The sequence below is a fragment of the Pogona vitticeps genome, chromosome 2 (genome assembly GCF_051106095.1).
Source record: "Pogona vitticeps strain Pit_001003342236 chromosome 2, PviZW2.1, whole genome shotgun sequence".
Taxonomy (NCBI): Eukaryota; Metazoa; Chordata; class Lepidosauria; order Squamata; family Agamidae; genus Pogona; species Pogona vitticeps.
In genome coordinates, this window is record NC_135784.1 from 17096729 (window position 1) to 17116824 (window position 20096).

At 46.4% G+C, this 20096-nt stretch overlaps 1 protein-coding gene across 1 annotated transcript in view; it reads left to right on the plus strand.

Moving 5' to 3' along the window:
- The window catches only part of LOC110070975 (uncharacterized), a 23000-nt gene extending 4521 nt beyond the window's left edge, over positions 1-18479 (plus strand). The window contains exons 3-12 of the mRNA XM_078386803.1: positions 177-303; positions 1380-1441; positions 2455-2581; positions 4292-5164; positions 12752-12905; positions 13449-13869; positions 14119-14245; positions 14908-14969; positions 15709-15835; positions 17015-18479. Coding sequence (XP_078242929.1) covers positions 177-303; positions 1380-1441; positions 2455-2581; positions 4292-5164; positions 12752-12905; positions 13449-13869; positions 14119-14245; positions 14908-14969; positions 15709-15835; positions 17015-17973 — 3039 coding nt within the window. The 3' untranslated portion in view covers positions 17974-18479. The remainder of the gene's footprint in view (positions 1-176; positions 304-1379; positions 1442-2454; positions 2582-4291; positions 5165-12751; positions 12906-13448; positions 13870-14118; positions 14246-14907; positions 14970-15708; positions 15836-17014) is intronic.
- Positions 18480-20096: the final 1617 nt, after the last annotated feature.

Consider the following 20096-nt stretch of genomic DNA (forward strand, 5'->3'; position numbering starts at 1 on the left):
GTTATGGTCTCTGTACCCATTCAGGTGCTGGGGAAAATATGCCCCAATTCTAGAGATTGTTGGAGAATCTCCCCCATTGCTAGTGGACAGAACTTCATCATGATTTCTGCCTATCCTTTTTGTTTTTCTTTTCCATTTCCAAATTCCATGGCTTGGACCCTCGACTGCTAAATCAGACCAGAAACCTCTTAGTGGGAGTTCAGTGTGATTTCCTTGCAATAGAGAAGACTCTACTGGACAGCAGAAATAATATTTTCCCAAGACAGGAGAAACATGATGATGGTAGAGGTTCCCCCTTGAAGGGTAAGGATTCCTCCTGGGACTGGGTGTTTCTTTAAATTCACTCTCTTTCCCTGGAGTAGGTGAGAGATTCTTCATCTGCTTTTCTCTTTCACTGTGTCTTGAGGGGACATAGTACAGTGGTGCCTCGCTTAACGAGCGCACCATCTAACGCCGAATTTGCATAACAATCTCTTTTTTGAGATTGCTAATGCGATCGCATACCGATGGTCTGTATGGCCAGAAATCGCATTGCGACGATTGGTAAGCGTTTCGCTTACCGATCTTCGCATTGCGATGTCGGGAAATCAGCTGTTCGGCGGTTCCAAAATGGCTGCCGGACGACCCAAAATGGCCGCTGCAACCATTTTCGCGCCCTGCCCTCGCTTACCGAGGGCGCAAAATGGCGGCACTATGAGGAAACATCACTTAACGGTATGTTTAGAAGCCATTGAAACGCATTAAACTAAGTTTAATGCGTTCCTATGGCATTTTCCTATCCGTATAGCGATGTTTCCCCATAGCGATGGTTAATCCAGAATGGATTAACCTCACTATGCGGGGCACCACTGTATTTCATCATACTTCCCTTCTGTAGTTCAGAAATGTGTTTTAATGTTCAGTCTTCAAAGATTTTATATATCTCAGATTGTCCCCAGAAAATCAAGTGAGAGAAATATTTTTACCCAAATGAAATGAGAAACAGCTGGACCAAAAAAATGCAAAGTATGAGCAGCACAAATCTCGACACCAAAACTGATTGGACTGTTAGTCCTCGCATGTTCTTGCCTATGTATTTATTTACCAATTGTATTTCTGTCCCTTGCATCTTCCGATAATAGATTCAAGATCTCCTGGCTTTTTTCTTAACCACTTTGTCCTCAGAACAATAATCCTGTGAGGCGGGTGAGCCTCAGAGTGAGGGAGTCAACTTTCGTGGCTCATTGGGGAAGAGGAGATGGGTCTCCCATTTCCAACTAAACACCCTAAAAACCTCCATACAGTGGGATGATTCCAGACATGTTGGGAAAGGGTTATACCCTAATCAGATCTGAAAAGCCAAGACGAGTCTATGAGCTCCTTTTTAATTTCTCTTGCAGGGGCTGGAACGATGCCGGAGACAAGATGTTCATTCTCTCTTCTTTGTGATGGGGATGATCAGGTGGGGCACAAAGAATGACAGGGGAAATCATCTCATCCTGTTTTCTTCTTGGGAAAGAAAGAACATGAGAAGGGCCCTTTAGCAGCTCCTCCTTTTTCTATTTAGGTGTTCATTCGGGACCTGGAACAAAAAGCAAAGCAAAAGCAACGCGTGCTGCTTATATACCAGCTCCATAGTGCTTCAAACACTCTCTGGGCAGTTTACAATTTAATTATGCAGGCTACACATTGCCCCCCCCCCCCCCCGCGCGAGCTGGGTACTCATTTTACCAACCTCAGAAGGATAGAAGGCTGAGTCAACCTTGAGCCGGCTACCTGGGATTTGAACCCCAGGTCATGAGCACAGTTTGGGCTGCAGTACAGCGGTTTAACCACTGCGCCACGAGGGAATGACCATATATTCAATATATCCACAAGAAGGACAATATAGAGTTCCTCAGAGGCAACCCCCTCTAAGACCACTCCCGCCACCCCAAATAGTACGAAAAGTAATTTCTTTTAAAATAAAATCAGCTCTTTTTTTTCCTGGAAGGTTCCCGACGCAGTAGTTTTCACTTTGGGAACATCTACATCCGTATAAATCAGGACGGTGGAAGCTAGACATGCCATCTGGATGTGTTTTGCGCCGATTCTTTTTATAATTTCTTGGTTTTCTTTACATTCTTGAATGGTCCTAATTGACAATGTCTCGACCTGATCCCGACCCCAAGGGAGGTAAAAATGCCCCTCTCCACGGGAAATTTGGAGAACTGGACTTCAAGGAGACGGCCCTCTCCTTCTTGCTGAATTTCCCAAGGAAGTGGGATTTAGAGGCATGTGGCCTTTCTCCCGGAGAGAAGGTGGGGTCCACAGACCTCCTATCCCTCGTGAAGAGGAACTTCCTGCAGGCAGACTGTGAGTTCCACCCACAGCATTTGAAGTCCTGAGACACAAACTCTGTCCATCCTCTCTTAACTTCAGAAATTGTATCAGATTCTTTAAATGGTGAGCAAGAAACGTGTTCTTTCTCGCCAGGCTCTGATGACCTTTGAGGAAGTGGCGGTGAACTTCACCCGAGAGGAATGGGCCCTGCTGGATCCAGACCAGAGATCCCTCCACAGGGACGTCATGGCGGAGAATCATCAGACTATGGCTTCTCTCAGTAAGTCTCCCTGTTTCCCTGGTTCACACTAAACGCAAGAACAGGAATATGCAATTTGCAGCAGTGACCCGCCTCACACTAGATCATTGGAGCGGGGTACAGTGGGGTCTCTACTTAAGAACTTAATCTGTATTGGAAGGTGGTTCTCAAGTTGAAAAGTTCTTATGTTGAATCTGCATTTCCCATAGGAATGCATTGAAAATCATTTAATCCGTATCTGCTCTTTTCCGTCCATAGAAACTACAGTGGAACCTCTACTTAAGAACTTAATCCATTTTGGAATGGTGTTCTTAAGTTGAAACGTTCTTAAGTTGAAGCAAAATTTCCCATAGGAATGGACTGAAAACCAATTAATCCGTTCTGGCTGTTTTTTTGTTATGTAGAGGTGTGTTTGTACATTGAAGCATTAGTTCCCATAGGAACTAATGCAAAGCTGGTTAATACGTACTCTACCACTAGGGGGAGAATTTTTTTTTAACCTAAGATGACCTAAGGTTAAAAAAAGAGCAGGAAAGGTTTTTTTTCCTGTTCTTATCTTGGATTTCTGTTCTCAAGTAGAAGCAAAATTTAGCAAATGGAGCTGTTCTTAAGTTGGATTGTTCTTAAGTAGAGACGTTCTTAAGTAGAGACCCCACTGTAGTGGTCTTTTAAGCAGGGGTGGGAAACTGCTAGATTGGGACCCTCTCGGTAATTCTCGGTGTTTCCTTGGTTCATGCAAAGTCTGGTAACAGTAATAGCCAAGCCAGGGCAGTGACCAAATTCCAACCAGCTCATGGGGTTGGTGTGTCATTTAAGCATGGCCAGAGAATTCCTGGCGGCCTCCCAGCCTGTCTGAAACCAAGGTCTGTTCCGTGGTGACACACAATGGGGAGTGGAGCTCCCCTTCCAAACTACACATCAGCCTTTTTCCGGGGCGAATGCAAATCCACCTAGAACGGGTCTCCCACCCAACATCTGGAACTTGGAACCATTGTCCCAAAGAGCCTCCATCTTCCTAGGATTTAATTTGAGTTTATTCACACACATCCAGCCACATTACAGCCTCCAGACATTGGTCCTGTACCAGCACAGCCTCAGCCAGCCAAGACTGAGAAGGAGAAGTAGAGTTGGATTGTCAGGAGTAGAAGGAGGATTTCTATGACATGTCACACTTTCTCTGGAGCTTTAAAACAGGGGTGGGAAACTGCTAGATTGTGGCCCCTCTCGGTAATTCTCAGTGTTTCCTAGATCCATGCAAAGTCTGGTAACAGTAATAGCCAAGCCAGGGCAGTGACCGAATTCCAACCAGCTCATGGGGTTGGTGTGTCATTTAGGCAGGGCCAGGGGAAGAAAACATGGTCCCTGCTTGGTGGAAATATTGTAGACTCCATGCCATCCAGCACCATAGGAATTCATGATGTGGGCAAAACACTTTATGGGGTCCAGCTCACTACATTAGTAACTTGATGGTTGCCCATCGTCACGAAGATCCAGCATGGGTCAAGGAGGTGGTAAATGCCTCATTCTGCTTGAGTAGTGGTTTCAAACCTTTGGTTCCAACTCAGTTCTTGGACTGCAACTCCAGAAATCATGGCTAGTGATGAAGACATCTGGGAGTTTTAAGCCAAGAACATCTGGGGACCCACCACTGATTTAGACCGTTTTCACTTCAAGAACCTTCATTCTATCACATTTGAGATTCAATCTCTTCTATGCATGTTATTCTTCCAGCAGATCAGGAAAGTTACGCCAGAGAAGAGCCCTACATTTCCACCATGTCTGGGACACATTTTGCTGAAGATGTGGCACGTCCACTTCATGAGAGGCTACACACTGCAAACTTACTTTTCAGACAAAAAGTATCCAGAAAAGGTTTTGATAGGAAACCACAACTTGTGAGCCGCAAGAGCATTGGAGGAGTAGCAAATAATCACCAATATCAGGAGCTTGGGGGATCTTGGGACATGAATTTCCTCCTTCAGGTACACCAGAGAGTCCACAAAGGAAAGAATTTGTACAGTTGTCAGGAGTGTGGGAAATGTTTTGATAAGAATTCACACCTTCTTCAACACCAAAGAGTCCACACTGGAGAGAAACCATACAGATGCCAGGAGTGTGGGAAATGTTTCGCTCAGAATTCAAATCTTCTAAAACACCAGAAAATGCACACTGGAGAGAAACCATACATATGCCAAGAATGTGGGAAATGTTTTTCCCGCAGTTCAACCCTTCTACAACACCGGGCAGTCCACACTGGAGAGAGACCATACAAATGCAGGGAGTGTGGGATAGGTTTTTCTCGAAATTCAAACCTTCTTGAGCACCAAAGAGTCCACACAGGAGAGAAACCGTACAAATGCCAGGATTGTGGGAATTTTTTTTCTCGCAATTCAAACCTTGTCAAGCACCAAAGAATCCACACTGGACACAAACCGTACAAATGCCAAGAATGTGGGAAGTGTTTTTCTCACAAGTCAACGCTTCTGAAACACAAGGCTGTCCACACTGGTGAGAAGCCTTACAAATGCCAAGAATGCAGCAAATATTTTTCTCAAAATTCAGATCTTCTGAGACATCAGACAATGCACACTGGAGACTGGAATTGATGTCTTATAGTTTTTAATAATAATATTGTTATTAAAATTATATTGTTTACATATAATAAAACAAAACAATAGTGCACCCCTCATCCCAGGGACCATCCACTAAAACAATACATAGATACATTTTGCAATGTTTCCTTCCTCTTTTAAAAGACCTCTTAACCATTCTAAAAATACATATATTCTTGACTTGCCTCTTGCGCTTTTTTCCTTTATTCAGTATGGCATTTATAAAGTCACCTCATATCATTAAATTTATGACTCTCTATCATTCATTTTTAAAACTTAAATTCAGATGTCTGTTTATCATTAATTGCAATATTTTAGATTTCATGTGGTTGAAAAATCAATTCCTCCAGTTTCTTGCAGCTGTTACCATATTTATAATCATCTCTTTCTTTGAGTTATTTATAATGATCTATTAACAATAATGATGCTGTTCTTAATGACACTTCAATGTTGACTTCCAATATTTCTCTTAATTTCATTAAAAACATCCCTCCAACCCCTTTGCATTACTTCACATTCCCAGTATAAGTGCAGATATGTACTTAATTCTTTATTGCATCTCCAACACATCTTGGAATATTTAGAATCTATTTTGTTTTTGTTTTTAATTTTATTTATACCCCGCCCATCTGGTCTTGTGACCACTCTAGGGGGCTTCCAGATGTATAAAGAAAAACATGCAGTTATACACAAAAATTATAACATCAGCTAATAAATTAATAAATTATTCAAGATGGTAGGAGAAGAGAAAGAAGAGGTAATCAAGCATTTAATTTTGTCCATGTTAAATATCATCACCACATTGTTTGGAATCAATGTCTTATGACTCATGACAAAGTGTAGACAGGGGAAACCTACACAGAAAGTGATTGCTGATGTTCAGAAAGCCCTTTAAATCTCTAGTCTATTCAAGATTATTTGAATTCTTCCTCGCTTATTGGGAAGTTTATGCAGTTTCTGTAGCCAGTGGATGAAAATGTTACATCTAACTCTTACACCAGGGAGCTCTGTTCAGCTCTACAGTTTAAATCCCTCCAGTTGCTCTAGAGTCAGATTTTTGAACGGATCGAGTCTTGTAGGAATGAAGATTCTTGTGACTTTTTCTTATTCTGCTGTTACTGTGTGATGGAATGGAAATCCCCCATTTTCTTCTTCTTTTTTTAAAATAAAAATAATGGTATAGTATCGCGAAGAGCTGGCTGTATTAAGGTGTGTCTCCTGACTTTGTCTTGGTTTCATTGAATGCAAATGTCATTCCTGGTTCTTGTTTGTTATAATCGGGAAACATAGTTATCTGCATTTATTCTGCTTTCCATTTCTCAGAATCACAGATTAAGGGTCCTATAAGGCCATCAGGTCCAACCCTCTGCTCAATGCAGGAACCCAAATCAAAGCAGATGTTGTCTAAAATTCTTTTGAATGCCTCCAGTGTGGGAGCACTCACCACCTCTCGAGGTCGTTGGTTCCCTTGTCGTACTTCTCTAACACTTAGGAGTATTTTCCCCTGATACCCAGCCGAAATCTGGCTTCCTTTAACTTCAGCCCCTTGTTGCGTGTCCTGCACTCTAGGGTGATCGAGAACAGACCCTGCCCCTGCTCTGTATCACAGTCTTTCAAGTATTTGAAAAATGCTATCCTATCACCCCTCAGTCATCTTTTCTCAAGGCTAAACAGCCCAGTTCTTTCAGCCTTTCCTCACAGGGCATGTCTTGTCTTTGAATCGTTCGGTGTCCCCACTCCCCCCAAGCAGATTTTGGGCAGAGAGGAAAATGTCCCCACCAGCGATGTTGAAGTCAAATCTGTGGAGCAGAGAGCTGGCCTCTTCTCCTTTCTCCGTCAAGCTCCTTGGTAGCCAAGTGGCCGTAGCAGAAAGAGGAGAAAGGCGAGGATTCAGGAACCCTCGGAGGGGGTGGCTGGTCTTTCTCTCTGGCCGCCCAGAAGAACCACGGATCTGTGAGGAAGGGGGTCCACCGTCCAGGAAAGCCTGTGCCAAATGAAAAAAAAATGCACTTATTCTTCAAGGTGGCACCGAGGTTCCTGTGTTGTCCACATGAAAAGGGCCTGGAGATGATTTGGGGCTGGGAAGGCAGTGAGAGGTCGGGGGGGGGGGACAAAGAGAAGGTAAAGCAGGGGGAGGTTTCTCTCCTTAGCAGATCCTGGGCTTTTTGAGGAGCTTCTCTTCCTTTCCCCAAGAAGGAGGAACTGTGGACGCTCATCCATGTGCCCAGGGAAGGAAAACGGCTGGGTCTGGGTGGTCCTTGCCAGGAATCCTCCTTGGCTTCAGTCACCAGATGGGAAGGACAAGCCGAGATGGGCACCAAAGGAGACCAGGGAGAAAAGGAAGAGGAAAGTTCAGGAGCATCAAAATGGAATTCTTGGAAACGGAGGAGGTGGTTCGGGACCAGGTTGGGGTGGGAATGGACCGCCTCCTTCCATATGAGCCTACCCGGCAGTTAAGATCTAGCCAGGGGGCCCTTTTGAAAGAGCCGTCCCTTAAGGTGGTAAGAGGGACGGCTTGTAGACAAAGTGCCTTTTCGGCAGCTGCCCCCAGACTATGGAATGCCCTCCCGACTGAGATTCGTCTGGCGCCAACGCTGATGACATTTCGCACCAGGTCAAAACCTTCCTGTTCCAGAAGGCTTTTAATTGAAATAATATTAGCTGTGGGTCTGATGGCAATTTTAATTGTCTTTTAATTGTCTTTTGATTATGTTATGTTTTACTATATTGAATTTTAATTGTTATAAGCCACCCAGAGACCTCTGGGTACTGTGGGCGGCATATAAATTAAATAAATAAATAAATAAATCTGAGGAGAAAGAAGGGGGGGCAGCGAAAGAGATTTACAGGTTAAGGAAGGGCTGGCTTCCTATGTGGAGGGAGGGACACGCGGCCCTTTTCCTCCCAAACCAGGTGGGAGCCAGAGATCCCAGTTAATCTGAGAAGCCAACGCACAAGTCGGTGCAGGGGATGTTTCTTCCTGCCTGTTCTCTCGAAGGGTTAAGTGCATAGAGGTTCTCTTCCTAGAAAGGGAGGTAGCGTCGACTGCAGGAAGCAGCGAGGCCTCCACAGGAAGTGTTCCTGTCACATAAAAGTTCCCCCCCCCCCCGGCTGTCTTCCCTTTTTTTCTTCCGGAGGGAAACGGGGGGGCTTTGGTTCCTCCAAGGGGACTTGAGTCTTCCTGCGGAGCTCGTCTCCCTCCCGAGGCCGCCCCAGGGAGCCCAGAGACGGGGTGGCGGTGAGTCCCTCTGCTCGGGTCGCAGGGGAGGGTTTAGTGGAGGGGGGACCGGGGTGGGTGGGTGGGAGGTAAAGGGGTGTTCTGCCCCCCCCCCAAATTAAGCCGGGCCTTTTGGTCAAGAGAGGTGCCTTAAAGAGCAGGGCGGCCCAAGAGATTTTGCCGCCTGAGGCCAAGGACCCCGTGTCCCTCCCTCCACATAAGAAGCCGGTTGAATTGGGGGGGGGAGCAGGGGAGACCGATGCAGACGGAGGAAGGGGCTGCCCCCTCCCCAGCACCTGATGTCGGAAGGGATCTGTTTTTGCTCCTAACGATGACACCCCCCCCCAAAAAAGAGAAGAATGGAGAATAAAATTAGGAAGAGGGGAAAGGCTGGAAACCCCCCCCCCCAGAAAATGTCTGCCCTGGGAAGAACTTCGGTTCTCTTCCAGAAGGGCAAGGAGTCAGGGAGGGGGGGGGGTAGTCAGGAAGATAACCTCTTTCTTCTATCAGGCAGCCCAAACCCTGAAAACCAGAGAGAAAAATAAATGTATTTGAAGTCTGAAAAAAATGAAACATCGCAGCAAGGAACAGAAAAAGGGAAGGGTCGAGCCAGTTCGAAGTAAACTGTTTAGGTTATTATTATTATTATTATTATTTATTGAATTTATATCCCGCCTATCTGGACTATAAGTCCACTCTAGGCGGCTTCCAGCATATAATAAGAATAAAATACAATTAAAAAACATGTGCATAAACATAAATAATAATTACAATCACAGCAGACAAAAAGGAATATAAGGAAAATTAGAAAAGGGATCAGGAATTGATTGGAGGGAAGGCCTGGATGTATAACCATGTTTTTAATTGAGTTTTAAAAACACCCAGCGTAGGGGCCGCGCGAATCTCTGGAGGAAGGTTGTTCCATAGGCGAGGAGCCACCGCCGAGAAGGCCCGGTTTCGTGTCTTCTCCTTCCGGGCCTCTCTCGGCGTCAGGCTCCTCAGCCTCACCTCCAGACTCGCGCGGGTGAACCGGGTAGACCTAGGTGGGAGCAGGCGTTCCGCCAAGTATCGAGGTCCTAAACCGTTTAGGGCCTTATAAGTAAGCATTAAAACTTTGAAGTCGATGCGGAAACGGATGGGCAGCCAGTGCAATGCGGCCAGCGCTGGAGAAATGTGTTGGTATTTTCTCACTCCGGTAAGGAGTCTGGCCGCAGCATTCTGCACCACCTGAATTTTCCGCATCAGCCTCAAAGGCAGCCCCACGTAGAGCGCGTTACAGTGGTCTAATCTTGAGATTACGAGCGCATGCACCAAGGTAGTGAGTGCCCCCGTGTCGAGATAGGGCCGCAGCCGGGCAATCCGCCAAAGATGGAAAAAGGCGGTACGGACTACCGACGCCACCTGTGTTTTCATGGTGAGCATCGGGTCCAGATGTATGCCCAAACTGTGGACCCCACTCTTCGCGGCCAGAGTTGCCCCCCCCAAATGTGAGAGAGTCCCCCAAGCCGCTAACCACGGGGCCACCCACCCTCAGAACTTCCGTCTTGTCCGGGTTCAGCCTCAGCCCATTCTCCTGCATCCATCCCAGTATGGCCTCCAGGCAGCGCTGAAGGGACAGGACAGCATCACCTGTATCAGGTGAAAAGGAGATGTAGAGCTGGGTGTCATCAGCATATTGGTGACACGAAGCCCCACATCCCCGGATGACCCCACCCAGCGGCCTCATATAGATGTTAAACAGCATTGGGGAGATGATCGACCCCTGTGTGTGTGTGTTTAGTCGTTTAGTCGTGTCCGACTCTTCGTGACCCCATTGACCAGAGCACGCCAGGCCCTCCTGTCTTCTACTGCCTCCCGGAGTTGTGTCAGGTTCATGTTGGTTGCTTCGCAGACACTGTCCAGCCATCTCATCCTCGGTCGTCCCCTTCTCCTCTTGCCATCACACCTTCCTAACATCAAGGTTTTTTCCAAGGACTCTTTTCTTCTCATGAGATGGCCAAAGTACTGGAGCCTCAGCTTCAGGATCTGTCCTTCAAGTGAGCATTCAGGGTTGATTTCCTTTAGAACTGATAGGTTTGTTCTCCTTGCAGTCCAGGGGATTCTCAAGAGCCTCCTCCAGCACCACAATTCAAAGGCATCAATTCTTCGGCGGTCTGCTTTCTTTATGGTCCAGCTCTCACCCCACAATTGAGACTCCACGGGGCCGAGACACTCTCCCCAAGCTGGACTCTCTGGGGACGGTCCTCCAAGAAGGAACGGAGCCAGGCAAGAGCCGAGCCACCAATTCCCAACTCGGAGAGCCTCCCCAGGAGGATACCGTGGTCGACGGTATCAAAGGCCGCTGAGATGTCGAGGAGGACCAACAGAGACACTTTTCCCCTGTCGGCCTCCCTCAACAGGTCATCATACAGGGCGACCAATGCCGTCTCTGTACCGTGGCGCGGCCTGAAGCCCGACTGGAATGGATCCAAGGCATCTGTTTCATCCAAGTATGCCTGAAGCTGGTCGGCCACCACCCTCTCCACCACTTTGCTCATGAAAGAAACATTGGCGACGGGCCTATAATTGCCAATTTCGTCCGCCGCCAAGCTAGGTTTCTTTCTTATGGGCCTAATGAGTGTCTCCTTGAGGGCAGAGGGAAACCTGCCCTCAAGGAAAGACCCATTTATTATTGCAGTGGCCCATTCAGTTGTTATCGGCCTGGCTGCTTTGATTAGCCAGGCCGGGCAAGGGTCCAAGGAGGAGGTGGTGGCACGACAGCGGTCAAGCACCTTGGCCACAGTATCAGGGATGACAGGCTGAAAGGAGTCAAAGGTCACCGGGCAAGACGGAGCGCTGGACATCTCTGCTCGACTCACTGTATTCAAAAACGGAGAGAGGTCCCGGCGGATGGCCTCCACTTTAGCTTTAAAAAAGGCTGCAAACTGGTCAGGCGAAAAACTAGGGGGAGGCCTATCACCCGAACCAGTTCCGGATAGGTCGCGCACTATACGGAACAGCTCCGCCTGCTGATTTGATGCTTCGCTTATCCGGTTAGCGAAGAATGATCGACATGCAGCCTTTACCTTAGTTAGGTAAAGGTTAGTTGCGACCCTGACAGCTATCCAATTAAAATCCGTCGGGTTCTTCCTCCACCTACGCTCTAGCCTTCTCCTATATCGCTTCATCGCTCGAAGCTCCTGGTTGAACCGGGGCGCCGTGCGAGTTCGGCGGCGGAGAGGGCACTTAGGCGCGATCATGTCTACGGCCCTGGCGGCAGCAGTGGACCAGCTGTCAACCAGAGCCTCGACAGGGGCGCTGGCCAGGTCAGCCGTAACCCCTCTCATAGCATCCTGGAATCCGGCCGGATCCAGTAGCCTTCGAGGGCGGACCATAGAAATAGATCCCTGCTCCCCGCGAGGGGGAAGTGCCACTGAAAGGTTGCATTTTATTAGGTGGTGATCTGACCATGACAAGGGGACCGACACGAGGTCAGTCACCATCAGATCACGCTTGTTCCACGTAGTGGTAAAAACCAGGTCTAACGTATGGCCTCCCACGTGGGTGGGGCCGATAACATGTTGGGACATGTTCAAGGAAGCCATGGTTTCCAGGAACTCAAGAGCTGGCCCAGTGGTCTCTGCCCCCGCACGCACATTGAAGTCACCCAAGACCAAAAGCCTCGGGGACCCCAGTAATGCCGCGGAGACAAAGTCGGCCAGCTCCGGCAGGGAAATGGCTGGATCACGGGGAGCGTGGTAACCCAGCAAAATCCCAATGCCATCCCTGGCCCCAATCGACACGTGGAGTGCCTCTAGGCCTGGCTTTACCACCGAGGAACGCCTAGTAACCTCTAAGATGGATTTGTAAACAATGGCTACTCCCCCTCCCCGCCCCTCCAGTCTACCCTGGTGCTGGACAGCATAACCGGGCGGGCAGATGAGAGCCAGGGGAGGGGCACCCTCCCCACTAATCCACGTCTCGGTTATGCATGCCAGGTCTGCATCAGGTTCAACACACCTGAAGAGATTGCCATACATCCCCATTGCCTGAACAACATGTCAGGATGATGACAATAGTATAATAATACGCCTAGACTTACAGAGCTTTAAGGGAACCCTATGAGTCATCTAGTCAAACTCTCTCTCTCTTTCTCTCCCCCCCCCCCCATATACATACACATATATTTCTGCTCCATCTCACTTCTGTATTGGGCTTTGAGACTTTCTCTTTCTTTCCCATGTGGAATTTCTGTATTTTTTCATACTTAGAAAAAAGTGTCTTTGCCAGCAATCGGCTTTAGGCTATATGAAAGATAGCAAGGAATGCCGGGGGCTTCAGATAGACGCCCTTCTGATTCCTTTCCCTCAAAGTGAACAAAAGCCATTTTTGGAACCCAAATGCCAAAGATGGGGAACTTTGGACGGCCAGGTGTTTGGGACTCAGATTCCCATCATCCCTTGCAACGAGCCATGAGGGCTTCTGGGGTCCAAAGTCTGAAACCCCAGGAGGGTCAAAGGGGTTCTTCACGTGGGAGGTAAGCCTCACCTGACCTTTTTTTTTTTTTTTTTTTTTTTTTGCCTTTCGGGCCCTGGCTGCCTCCCTTGGGAACTCTTCGGCCAGAGCTTCCATTTGGGATCCAGGGGTCTCAGACCCCCCATTCTCTGACCCAGCTCTGGATCTGCGATGGCAGGAGGGTCAGGAGGAGATGAGTAATCTAGTAATAGTCCTTGAGGAAGACTCTTCCAGAAGAGAAGGGATTGGAAAAGGGTGTGTGGCTACAGGCTTGGGGTGAGGATTGCTTTTGAATGCTGACAGACTAACTGATGCGAGAGAGATCGTACCTGTTGCACCTCAGGTTTAGGAAAGGTGCTGGTTTCAGCTAAAGGCCATTCCCTGGATCGGTGATTTCCCCTTGGCATTTGCCTGCCTTTCCTTTTGGAAGGTGACCTTTCCCCCACATTTCACGTTCACACATGTTGTAAGGATTATTGAAAAATTGTTAAAATAACCTTATTTTGATGTGCAGGGCTTTAGCAGAAGGGAGAACATTTGGGTGTGGTCTCCTTTGACTCCGTAGGGAGGCTTCCTTGGAAGACGAATCACAGATGGGTGACGGTGGAAGAGATCTCTGTACCATCAAGAGCAGCAGGAGTGCAGGGTTGTGGGAAAGAAAGAGGCAGTGCACCCTGGATGAACACACAGTCTACTCAGAGGCCCCGTGCCAGCGCTTTAGGGAGTTCTCCTACAAGCAGGCAGAAGGCCCCCGAAAGATTTGTGCCGGACTCCACCTTCTTTGCCATCAGTGGCTGAAGCCAGAAAGGCACACCAAGGCTCAGATCCTGGACCTGATAATCTTGGAGCAGTTCCTGGCCATCCTTCCCCCGGAGATGTCCAGCTGGGTGAGGGAATGTGGAGCAGAGACCAGTTCCCAGGCGGTGGCCCTGGCCGAAGGCTTCCTCCTGAGTCAGGCAGAGGAGAAGAGGCAGGAAGAGGAGAAGGTAAGAGCCTTTCTTTCTGATGATGGTGAAGTAGGGGCGGGAAGCTTATGGTCTCTGTACCCATTCACGTGCTGGGGAAAATATGCCCCAATTCTAGAGATTGTTGGAGAATCTCCCTCATTGCTAGTGGACAGGTGTCCGCTATTCCTCACATAATAGAACTTCATCCATCAAGATTTCTGCCTATCCTTTTTGTTTTTCTTTTCCATTTCCAAATTCCATGGCTTGGACCCTCGACTGCTAAATCAGATCAGAAACCTCTTAGTGGGAGTTCAGTGCGATTTCCTTTCAACAGAGAAGACTCTATTGGACAGCAGAAAGAATATTTTCCCAAGACAGGAGAAACATGATGATGATGGAGGTTCCCCCTTGAAGGGTAAGGATTCCTCCTGGGACTGGGTGTTTCTTTAAATTCACTCTCTTTCCCTGGAGTAGGTGAGAGATTCTTCATCTGCTTTTCTCTTTCACTGTGTCTTGAGGGGACATAATATTTCACCCTTCGTCCCTTCTGTAGTTCAGAAATGAGTTTTAATTTTTAGTCTTCAAAGATTTTATATATCTCAGATTGTCCCCGGAAAATCAAATGAGAGAAATATTTTTATCCAAATGAAATGAGGAACAGCTGGACCAAACAATGCAAAGTATGAGCAGTACAAATCTCGACACCAAAAGTGATTGGACTGTTGGTCCTCGCATGTTCTTGCTTGCTTATTTATTTACCAATTGTATTTCTGTCTCGTGCATCTTCCAATAATAGATTCAAGATCTCCTGGCTTTTTTCTTAACCACTTTGTCCTCAGAACAATAATCCTGTGAGGCGGGTGAGCCTCAGAGGGAGTGAGTCAGCTTTCGTGGCTCATTGGGGAAGAGGAGATGGGTCTCCCATTTGCAACCAAACACCCTAAAAACCTCCATATCATGGCAAAGATCTCTCCTTTTTACTGAGATGATTCCAGTCATGTTGGGAAAGGATTATATCTTAATCAGATTTGAAAAGCCAAGACAAATCTATGAGCTCCTTTTTAATTTCTCTTGCAGGGGCTGGAACGATGCCGGAGACAAGATGTTCACGCTCCCTTCTTTGTGATGGGGATGATCAGGTGGGGCACAAAGAATGGCAGGGAAAATCATCTCATCCTGTTTTCTTCTTGGGAAAGAAAGAACATGGGAAGGGCCCTTTAGTAGCTCCTCCTTTTTCTATTTAAATGTTCATTCGGGACCTGGAACAAGAAGGAAAATATGGAGTCCCTCAAAGGCAACCCCCTCTAAGACCACTCCCGCCACCCCAAGGTTAAAATAGGGAAATAGTACGAAAAGCAATATCTTTTAAAATAAAATCAGCTTTTTTTCCTGGAAGGTTTCCGACACAATCGTTTTCACTTTGGGGACCTCTACATCCATATAAATCAGGACGGTGGAAGCCAGACATGCCATCTAGATGTGTTTTGTGTCCATTCTTTTTATAATTTCTTGGTTTTCTTTACATTCTTGAATGGTCCTAATTGACAATGTCTCGACCTGATCCCGACCCCAAGGGAGGTAAAAATGCCCCTCTCCACGGGAAATTTGGGGAACTGGATTTGAAGGACACAGCCCTATCCTTCTTGCTGAGTTTCCCAAGGAAGTGGGATTTAGAGGCATGTGGCCTTTGTCCCGGAGAGAAGGTGGGGTCTGCAGACCTCCTATCCCTAGTGAAGAGGAACTTCCTGCAGGCAGACTGTGAGTTCCACCCACAGCATTTGAAGTCCTGAGACACAAACTCCGCCCATCCTCTCTTAACTTCGGAAATTGTATCAGATTCTTTAAATGGTGAGCAAGAAACGTTTTCTTTCTCGCCAGGCTCTGATGACCTTTGAGGAGGTGGCGGTGAATTTCACTCGAGAGGAATGGGCCCTGCTGGATCCGGACCAGAGATCCCTCCACAGGGAAGTCATGGAGGAGAATCATCAGACTATGGCTTCTCTCAGTAAGTCTCCCTGTTTCCATGGTTCACACTAAACGCAAGAACAGGAATATCCAATTGGCAGCAGTGACCCACCTCACACTAGATCATTGGAGCGGGGTGGTGGTCTTTTAAGCAGGGGTGGGAAACCGCTAGATTGGGACCCCTCTCGGTAATTTTCGGTGTTTCCTTGGTTCATGCAAAGTCTGGTAACAGTAATAGCCAAGCCAGGGCAGTGACCGAATTCCAACCAGCTCATGGGGTTGGTGTGTCATTTAGGCAGGGCCAGAGAACTCCTGGCGGTCTCCCAGCGTGTCTAAATCCAAGGTCCGATCAACCCTGGCCAGTGGTGACACACAATGGGGAGTGGAGCTCCCCTTCCAAACGACGCACCAGCCTTTTTCCGGGGCGAATGCAAATCCACCTAGAACGGGTCTCCTACCCAACATCTGGACCTGGGAACCACTGTCACAAAGAGCCTCCATCTTCCTAGGATTTAATTTGAGTTTATTCACACACATCCAGCCACATTACAGCCTCCAGAAATTGGTCCTGTACCAGCACAGCCTCAGCCGGCCAAGACTGATAAGGAGAAGTAGAGTTGGATTGTCAGAAGGAGGATTTCTATGACATGTCACACTTTCTCTGGAGCTTTAAAACAGGGGTGGGAAACTAATAGATTGTGGCCCCTCTCGGTAATTCTCAGTGTTTCCTAGATCCATGCAAAGTCTGGTAACAGTAATAGCCAAGCCAGGGCAGTGACCGAATTCCAATCAGCTCATGGGGTTGGTGTGTCATTTAGGCAGGGCCAGGGGAAGAAAACATGGTCCCTGCTTGGTGGAAATATTGTAGACTCCATGCCATCCAGCACCATAGGAATTCATGATGTGGGCAAAACACTTTACGGGGTCCAGCTCACTACATTAGTAACTTGATGGTTGCCCATTGTCACGAAGAAGATCCAGCATGGGTCAAGAAGGTGGTAAATGCCTCATTCTGGTTGAGTAGTGGTTTCAAACCTTTGGTTCCAACTCAGTTCTTGGACTGCAACTCCCAGAAATCATGGCTAAGGATGAAGACATCTGGGAGTTTTAGGCCAAGAACATCTGGGGACCCACCACTGATTTAGACCCTTTTCACTTCCAGAACCTTCATTCTCTCACATTTGAGATTCAATCTCTTCTATGCATGTTATTCTTCCAGCAGATCAGGAAAGTTACGCCAGAGAAGAGCCCTACATTTCCACCATGTCTGGGACACGTTTTGCTGAAGGTGTGGCACGTCCACTTCATGAGAGGCTACACACTGCAAATTTCCTTTTTAGAAAAAAAGTATCCAGAAAAGGTTTTGATAGGAAACCACAACTTGTGAGCCACAAGAGCATTGGAGGAGTAGCAAATAATCACCAATATCAGGAGCTTGGGGGATCTTTGGACATGAATTTCCTCCTTCAGGTACACCAGAGAGTCCACAAAGGAAAGAATTTGTACAGTTGCCAGGAGTGTGGGAAATGTTTTGATAAGAATTCACACCTTCTTCAACACCAAAGAGTCCACACTGGAGAGAAACCATTCAAATGCCAAGAGTGTGGGAAATGTTTTTCTCACAGGTCAAGCCTTCTGATGCACCAGAGAGTCCACACTGGAGAGAAACCATACAGATGCCAGGAGTGTGGGAAGTGTTTCGCTCAGAATTCAAATCTTCTAAAACACCAGAAAATGCACACTGGAGAGAAACCATACATATGCCAAGAATGTGGGAAATGTTTTTCTCGCAGGTCAACCCTTCTGCAACACCGGGCAGTACACACTGGAGAGAGACCATACAAATGCCAGGAGTGTGGGATAGGTTTTTCTCGAAATTCAAACCTTCTTGAGCACCAGAGAGTCCACACAGGAGAGAAACCATACAAATGCCAGGATTGTGGGAATTTTTTTTCTCGCAATTCAAACCTTCTCAAGCACCAAAGAGTCCACACTGGACACAAACCGTACAAATGCCAAGAGTGTGGGAAGTGTTTTTCTCACAAGTCAACGCTTCTGAAACACAAGGCTGTCCACACTGGTGAGAAGCCTTACAAATGCCAAGAATGCAGCAAATATTTTTCTCAAAATTCAGATCTTCTGAGACATCAGACAGTGCACACTGGAGACTGGAATTGATGTCTTATAGTTTTTAATATTAATATTTTTATTAAAATTAATTTGTTTACATATAATAAAACAAAACAATAGTGCACCCCTCATCCCAGGGACCATCCACTAAAACAATACATAGATATATTTTGCAATGTTTCCTTCCTCTTTTAAAAGACCTCTTAACCCTTCCAAAATACATACAGTATATTCTTGACTTGGCTCTTGTCCCTTTTTCCTTTATTCAGTATGGCATTTATAAAGTCACCTCATATCATTAAATTTATGACTCTCTATCATTCCTTTTTAAAACTTAAATTCAGATGTCTGTTTATCATTAATTGCAATATTTCAGATTTCATGTGGTTGAAAAATCAATTCCTCCAGTTTCTTGCAGCTGTTACCATATTTATAATCATCTCTTTCTTTGAGTTATTTATAATGATCTATTAACAATAATGATGCTGTTCTTAATGATACTTCAATGCTGACTTCCAATATTTCTCTTAATTTCATTAAAAACATCCCTCCAACCCTTTTGCATTACTTCACATTCCCAGTATAAGTGCAGATATGTACTTAATTCTTTATTGCATCTCCAACACATCTTGGAATATTTAGAATCTATTTTGTTTTTTTTTTTAATTTTATTTATACCCCGCCCATCTGGTCTTGCGACCACTCTAGGCGGCTTCCAGATGTATAAAGAAAAACATGCAATTATACACAAAAATTATAATATCAGCTATTAAATTAATAAATTTTTCAAGATGGTAAGAGAAGAGAAAGAAGAGGTAATCAAGCATTTAATTTTATCCATGTTAAATATCATCACCACATTCTTTGGAATCAATGTCTTATGGCTCATGACAAAGTGTAGACAGGGGAAACCTACACAGAAAGTGATCGCTAATGTTCAGAAAGCCCTTTAAATCTCAAGTCTATTGAAGATTATTTGAATTCCTCACTTATTGGGATCTTTACGCAGTTACTGTAGCCAGTGGATGAAAATGTTACATCTAACTCTTACACCAGGGAGCTCTGTTCAGATGTACAGTTTAAATCCCTCCACTTGCTCTAGAGTCAGATTTGTGAACGGATTGAGTCTTGGAGGAATGAATATTCCTGTGACTTTTTCTTATTCTGTTGTTACCGCGTGATGGAATGGAAATCCTTCCATTTTCTTCTTCTTTTTTAAGAATGAAAATAATGGTAGAGTATCACGAAGAGCTGGCTGTATTAAGGTGTTTCTCCTGATTTGTCTTGGTTTCTTTGAATGCAAACGTCATTCCTGGTTCTTGTTTGTTATAATCAGGAAATATAGTTATCTGCATTTATTCTGCTTTCCATTTCTCAGAATCATAGAATAAGGTTCGTATAAGGCCATCAAGTCCAACCCCCTGCTTGATGCAGGAACCCAAGTCAAAGCAGATCTGCCAGACAGTTGTCTAAATTTCTCTTGAAATCCTCCAGTGTGGGAGCACTCACCACCTCTCGAGGTCATAGGTTCCCTTGTCATACTTCTCTAACAATTAGGAGTTTTTCCCCTGATACCCAGCCGAAATCTGGCTTCTTTTAACTTGAGCCCCTTGTTGCGTGTCCTGCACTCTAGGGTGATCGAGAACACACCTTGCCCCTCCTCTGTATCACAACCTTTCAAGTATTTGAAAAATGGTATCCTCTCTCCCCTCAGTCTTCTTTTCCCAAGGCTAAACAGCCCAGTTCTTTCCGCCTTTCCTCACAGGGCATGTCTTGTCTTTGTATAGTTCGGTGTCCCCACTCCCCCCAAGCAGATTTTGGGCAGAGAGGAAAATGTCCCCACCAGCAATGTTGAAGTCAACTTTGGATAGTTCCCCTCGCCTGTTCTAAATCTGTGGAGCAGAGAGCTGGCCTCTTCTCCTTTCTCCGTCAAGCTCCTTGGTAGCCAAGTGGCAACCAGCAGAAAGAAGAGAAAGGCAAGGATTCAGGAACCCTCGGAGGGGTTGGCTGGTCTTTCTCTCTGGCCGCCCAGAAGAACCACAGATGTGTGAGGAAAGGGGCCAGCGTCCAGGAAAGCCAAATGAAAAAAATGTACTTCTTCAAGGTGGCACCTAGATTTCCTGTGTGGTCAACATGAAAAGGGCCTGGAGATGATTTGGGGCTGGGAAGGC